This window comes from Pygoscelis adeliae, unplaced genomic scaffold (assembly GCF_000699105.1).
Source record: "Pygoscelis adeliae isolate BGI_AS28 unplaced genomic scaffold, ASM69910v1 Scaffold902, whole genome shotgun sequence".
In the NCBI taxonomy this organism is placed as follows: domain Eukaryota; kingdom Metazoa; phylum Chordata; class Aves; order Sphenisciformes; family Spheniscidae; genus Pygoscelis; species Pygoscelis adeliae.
This window is the reverse complement of record NW_008824280.1, coordinates 178,339-184,783: the sequence shown is the minus strand read 5'-3', so window position 1 is coordinate 184,783 and position 6,445 is coordinate 178,339. Positions and strand designations below refer to the sequence as shown.

The window sequence follows — 6,445 nt, the reverse complement described above, 5'->3', positions numbered from 1 at the left end:
CCGGCATTTTCACTTTTAGCTCCAACCTCCATCTTTCCAATAGCTTTTTAACCTTGTTAAAAAAATAGCTTTTCTTAATTAAAAAAATTATATATATAATATATATATATCTCTGAGCAGACAGCAGTGTTCTGCCCAGTTCACAGAACTGGAGGCTGAGATCAGAAAGGTACTTTCTCTCCTTTTAGCCTTATTCAACCGTTGTGGTGACAATCTTCCAAACAAACAAACCAACAAAAAAAGAAATAAAATAAAATAAAAAGGAAGAAAGATATTTAGCAGATGAGTTTTGCCTATAACAAGCCTTTCTAGTACTATCAGCACAGACCCACTGCTGACAAATTTGAATAGTGCAAACTAGTTAGGGGCAGTGGGAATGTGCTGAAAAATATCCATTAAGGTCTGACAACTTTTTAAGACCCTCAGAGTTTCTATTAGCTGGAGTCTTCCCGCCTGCCCCCAGGAGACCTGGATTTAACCAGGGGATGAGGAAAAGAAGGGGCATTTGTACGTTTGACGTAGATGTTCCCCTTCCCCCAGAGCTGCCCCACCTGTCCTTCAATCAATCCATCGCATCCAAGCTCAGAGGAAGCCGATTTCTTTGCTGAGGTTCCAGGCTGCAAGACAGAGTTAAGGTCGAAAGGTGGAGAACAATGAAGGGTCCGATGTCCTAGCTCAGGAGACTGGTAATTGTCCCATTGCTTGGAGATCCCTTTTCTGAAGTGCCCAAGACCAGTGGAAGAACGTGGTTTTGCCAGACCGGAGTGATTTGTGGTGGGTAAGAAAGGACAGGTACCGCATTTAGGACTCTCTCTTCCCACACACATTTCTATCTCCCAGCTTAGGCCTGGGAAACAACTGCCAGGTTCAAATGCACCTTCTGAAGTTGGCTACGACAGGGGTAATACTGGCTACAGCCCCTTTTTGCAAGCTGAAATTTTAGCCTTTGGAAATCTTGGAAGGAAAGAGCAAGGAGCAGGAGTGTGCTTTTCACGTGAAAAGTACAGCACCGAACCGACAGCAGCTGGCAGAGCAGATGTGGCAATGTCCTTTGAAGAAGTAGGTGGCTTTCACCTCCTCCCCAAGCACCAGTCCTTACCCATCGCTCCACCGCTCGTGTCTTTTCAGGCTGGGTTTGCATCCAGCTGAGGAGCTGGGGCTTCATATGACGGCTATAGAGAGAAGAGCATCCCAAGAGCCCAGCAGATGAAAAGCAGGTGAGAAATCTCAGCTACAGAACTTCTTCTTAACCTCCCCATCCGGGCGGAGCAGACCACATAGGCACTGCCACCAGGTCCCACTTCCCCAGCTGTGTCACATCCAGTGCTGCCTCCGCGGGCACTGCCAGATTCCTCTGCACTGTGCAGAAAGGAGTCCTCAGCAGAGGGGCCTCCCTCCACCAAGGTCTTGGCCAAGGATGCTCGATGGTTTCTACGCCTTGGCCTGGGGGCTACACACACACGTGAACATACGCTTGCACTCACGGCAGGGAGTGCAGGAGACTGGCAGGCATCTGGTGTTAACTTTCTCCTCCACTCTGCGTGGAAACACACCTTCACTTTGAGCATGTGTGGCATGGACCAGGGCGGCAGGCAGCCCCCCACCTTCGCTCCTCCCGATACCAGGGCTTGGTCAGAGACGTACTGTCTTCCAAAGCACTTCTTGGCATTGCCCAGCGGCAGGAAATGCTTCTTGGAAGCCTTGTGCTCATTGCTCTAACAGTATCAAAGTTGACTGTGGAAAGCCACATTCCCCTGGCTGAGAGGAGTTGGCTGCTGGTTTGTTCAGGGTGAGGGGGGAGCTTAGCCCTTGTCCTGGGTAAGAGGAGCTCCCTTTTCATTCATGCTCTTTAAAAAACAAACAGAAAAAGAGACGCAGAGGAGACAGGTATCAGTACTGGACGGGCAGCAACACGAAGGGGCAGAAGCAGAGAGCCCTGCTGTGCTGCGGACCTGGCCCTGCTCACCGCGACCTCTCAGGCTCCTCCGAGATCAACGGAGACCCGGGAGCCCCAGGTTTCCCCTCTGCCCAGTTCAGGCTGAACTGGCCCCTCAACCCTGGCCTTTGGCTCCTAAATGTCTCCAACCAGGGCTGGACCTTCTGGGTACAGGAATAGGCCAGGGGGAGGATGGAGGAGATGAAAGTATCACACCATCAGTCCCTAGACACTGGTGTTCCAGTACAAGGCTGCTTTACAGAGAGGCTGTAAACCTCTTCGCAACCTCTCCTCTTGGGTGCAAGATTCCTTCTAAACCCTGGTTTCAACATGCAGCCACCTTCGTATTTCATCACGAGGCTCCAATAGGGCCAGCACTGCCAGGGGCACATTGTCCCATCCAAGTCTTAGGGTTAACGGAGACAAATCTACGGCCTGTCTCTGCCTTGCTTCTGCAGCAGGTCTGGTGTGTGTCTGCACACACACATGGAAGGGCACCTTGGGAGCCTCTGTGCCTACCCACGACCCTGTCTGGGCCCTACAGAAGTCCTTGGAGGTAGGATCAGGACGTGACACTGGCTAGTCAGGGATGCAGCAAAGCCAGTGGAGCATTCTGGCTCTGTTGCCTAAGCGGTGCCCTTGCTCCCCCAAGTTAACTGTAGCGCAGACTGTCTCTCCCCGGGTCTGTACAGCACCTAGCACCACGAGCTCAGTGGGGTTAGGGTAGTGCTAGCAGCATACGCACCGTTCCTTTCGGGGTGTTGCCATCAGCCTGCAGGTTGAGAAACGGGTTAGTCTGTGCTGTAAGGACGGGAGGGATGCCTGTCCCCGAAGCCAGGAGGCTGTTCCCAGGAGTGCTGAGCGGTGGGGTGGCCTGGGTGGCCATGAGGGCATTGCTAGGGTTGAGCTGCTGCGGGGAGAGGGAGGCCAGGAGAGAGCTGCTGCTGGGGGGCGGCTGAGGGGCCGAGGTCATCAGGGCGCTGGTGCTGGAGTGCAGGGGGGCGGAGGTGGCTGCCAGGAGGCTGGTCATGGACAGCTGGGACGAGCTTGTCATCTGCAGCCGCTGCAGCTCCCTCTTCTGCTGGATTTGCTGCATCATCTGGAACACCAGGGCCTGCTGCTCCTGCAGGGAAGGGTGAGGAAGAAAAGTCAAAGGAGGGACAAAGGGGTCAGGAGGAGGTGACACCTAATACAACGGAGCCAGGAGCCACATCGGCACACTCCATCCCAGGCAATGCTACTGGGGACAGGTAGAAAGTCCCCTTGATCGTGTGTCTATAGGTAGAGAGAGGAACAGCCTGTCTTGTGTTCATTAACAGCCTGTGCCTATGACCTTTCCAACCCCATTGTTTCCTGAAGCGTACGATTAGCTAACCCTCCCTAAGACACCTGCAGGCACACAAATCAGCTCTTTCCAATCAATCGACCCACGGATTTTAAGTCTGTGGCATTCACTATCCTGAATTTCTAGACTGGCTGCTAATTTCCTTCCCCAGCCCATCCCACTTCACAGCTCAGCCCTGACCCACAGGGTCGGTGTAGGTGAGCCGGGCCCAGGGGGGACAAGGGCCACGGCTCACCTGCACCCAGAGGGGCGGCCTCGAATCCAGCCAAACTGCGGAAATCACTATAGCAACCATCGACCAATGCGGCAGGCTGAGAGCTGACATTGTTCCTGTACCCACAGAGATGCAGCTGATGACACGGTGACATCAGCTGCTGTAAAGAGAAGCCCTTTGAAATTTGCTTTTCCCAGGTTATAAATAGCCTGACCCAGAAATCTATCCAAAGCAACGGGCCAAGTTCATGGGAGATAAATGAGCACAGCTTCATTGACAGAACTGTTAGCACTCCTGTGCAACTCCACCGCAGGGGAGGGACACCACAGAGGTTTCTGCAGGGCAAGTGAATGCTGTTCTTACACACCCAGGGGCTTGTTTACCATCTATCTGCGCAGCCATTCCCACAACAGCCTGGGACGGGGCTGCTGTTTTACCCAAGAGGATGCAGGCAGAGAGCCAAGATCCTCAGAACAGCTGCCTGATCCTTTTTCTGACCCTGAAGTCCTCAGCCACCTACACAGTCCCCCTGGCATCTCCAGTTCTCCACGTCAATGTGCCCAGACACGGCTCACCTGCCTCAGGTCTAAGCAATTTCATGCTTGTCTCTTTCTAAACTCAAGTGCTGTCCTCAAGCGAGTTCCTCTTCTCCTGTGGGCCTTAGCACATCTGCAAGCCCAGAGACAGACCAGTGTGCTCGTGGCAGCAGGAGCAGACACGATTTGCATTCAAAGATGGCTGGAGGAGGTAACAGCACTCCTGATTTTACGGTGGCTTAGCATTGTTACCATGTTCTCACACCCTCAGGACATGGGAAACCCAGATTAAATTTTTTCCTTTGTACAAAAAAGTTCAAATCCCCATCTCCCTCCCTCCAGGAGGTGCCACACCTTCCTGCCTAAAGCTTTTCTCCTCACTCCACCCACAGCAGCCCGGAGCCAAGTAAAAGGCACATGACTCTTGCAGCCTGTGGGCAGGGGATTCACGTGAAGGAGGGAGCCCTAAGTTTTGCTCTCTGCTCTGAGGCTTTCCCATTAAACAGCTCATCAGATAAAAGGTGCCAGCAGGCACACTTACTGGATTAAGCGGCTGGGAAGTCAGGAGCTGCTGAAGCTGCTGGAGCTGTTGTTCGTGTTGGTGCAAGATGTGCCGCTGCTGCTCTGTCAGGGGACTCAGGCTGGGCATGCTGCAAGGGGAGCAGGGCAGGGAATGTCAGCGCAGCCCGTCTTGGTCCTGCACACATAGGGCCTCCCTCCCTCCCGGTGCTAAGCTTCTGCTGGAGAGGGCAGGGCTGTCCCCGCGAGCTCCCCATCCTCACCTGCTCAGGCTGGTGGAGAGCTGCAAGGTCGGAGGCCCGCTCGCCTGCGTCAGCGCGCTCGGAGGCTGGGCGGCCTGAGCTCCGTTCAGATTCCCCAGGATCCCGTTGATGGGCATCTGCTGGCCTCCTGCCAGGGTCCCCATCAGGCCGTCCACCATGGGCACCGTGGAGAGGCTGTGGCTGGCAGTGGTGCCTCCCCCCAGCCCGCTGCCTGCCACCCTGGCCAGGCCATTCACCTGCTGCACCCCGGGCAGGGGTAGCGAGGCAGGACTCTGCTGCAGCATGGGCAGGGGCGGAGGAGTGCTGTGGAAGGACAGGGAAGAGCTGCTCCTGCTGGGGCAACCTGAATGAGGGTCCTGGGGGAGAAACGGACATAAGAGCATCGGACTGGGGCAGCTTGTGAAAGGTCAGCTCAGCTCCAAGGGTGCTTTGGGCAGGAGCTGGAGGTGGGAAGGGGGGCTGTGAGTGCAAGTGCAGGTGTATGCTCAGAGGGGTCCCAGAACTCAGACAAGCTTTGCTGGATCTCTAGAAGTGCGGCCAGAATAATCCAGAAGCATTCTCACCTCACGCTCCCAGCCTCAGCTACTCTACTCAGACCCTCAGCACTGAGATGAACTGAAGAACGGCACTCCAGAGAAAGAAACCTGATTTCTGGGCCTGGACTACAGGGCTTTATGAGCTGGATATCAAGTCAGAGTACTGGGACTGCACTGCTCTGTTCCCTCCCCAAGTCCCTTCCCCAGCTGGCTGGCGGATGCGGTGGCCAGTGTACCTCAGAGGACGTGGAGAGCGAGTTCTCGATCCCAAAGCTGTTCTTGCACGGGGGGCTCTTGCTGATGCTCAAGGAATCGTTGTTGCAGACTGTATGGAGGAAAGAAGTGACAATGCAGAGTCAGGGGTGGAGCGTGACGTTGCCACAGCAGTAGCGAGAGACAGTGCATACTGCCAGTGGCTACAGAGAGAGAAATGGGTCAGATCCTCCCCACTGTGACCCCCTCCTGCCCAGCCCAGGGCACCACTATGAAAGGGCATAGGGTGATGCATCCCACCAGTCCCCTCACCATTAGGAGGCAGGATGTACTGGGCCTGGCTGCCTGGGCCATTGCTGCTGGTCACCACAGGGAAAGGGACGGAGAGCTGGACATTGAGGAGCTGCAAACGCTCCTTCTTGGCTGTCAGCGTCATGATCTGCTCCTGGAGCCGCTGGTTCTCCTTCTGCAGCGAGTGCAGGGCTTTGAGCATTTCTACAACTGCAGGGAACGGAAGGGGGGAAGGGGGACAGGGTCAGGGGAGAGAATGGGGGACGGAGGAAAGAGAAGGGGATCCACAGGAGGTACCACAATTAGACCACACTGGGGGAGGAGACTGGCCCTAGATCACAGTCCCCCTGCCAGCTACTCCCCCATGGCACAGACTAGTGCTTTGTCCCCCACCCGGCTCCTTTGCCTGTGGGCAAAATCCCAGCTGGCTCCCACACAAACATGCACAAGGACCTCTCCTCCCACAGCCCATACCCTGAGTGACTCACTGTTTACGCCGGCTTCGCCATTGCCCTGCTTCTCCAGGAGCTGCTCGATGTTTGGGGTAGCCTGGGGAACATTCTCCAGCTGCCCACTGCTGCTGCAGGACACT

At 55.1% G+C, this 6,445-nt stretch overlaps 1 protein-coding gene across 1 annotated transcript in view; it reads right to left on the bottom strand.

Moving 5' to 3' along the window:
* Positions 1-444: 444 nt before the first annotated feature.
* Positions 445-6,445, bottom strand: part of MLLT6 (myeloid/lymphoid or mixed-lineage leukemia (trithorax homolog, Drosophila); translocated to, 6) — a 64,056-nt gene continuing 58,055 nt past the window's right edge. Inside the window, exons 14-20 of the mRNA XM_009335295.1 lie at positions 6,342-6,443; positions 5,875-6,063; positions 5,586-5,674; positions 4,814-5,169; positions 4,573-4,681; positions 2,682-3,059; positions 445-1,847 (exon numbers count right to left, since the gene is read on the bottom strand). Coding sequence (XP_009333570.1) covers positions 1,803-1,847; positions 2,682-3,059; positions 4,573-4,681; positions 4,814-5,169; positions 5,586-5,674; positions 5,875-6,063; positions 6,342-6,443 — 1,268 coding nt within the window. The 3' untranslated portion in view covers positions 445-1,802. The remainder of the gene's footprint in view (positions 1,848-2,681; positions 3,060-4,572; positions 4,682-4,813; positions 5,170-5,585; positions 5,675-5,874; positions 6,064-6,341; positions 6,444-6,445) is intronic.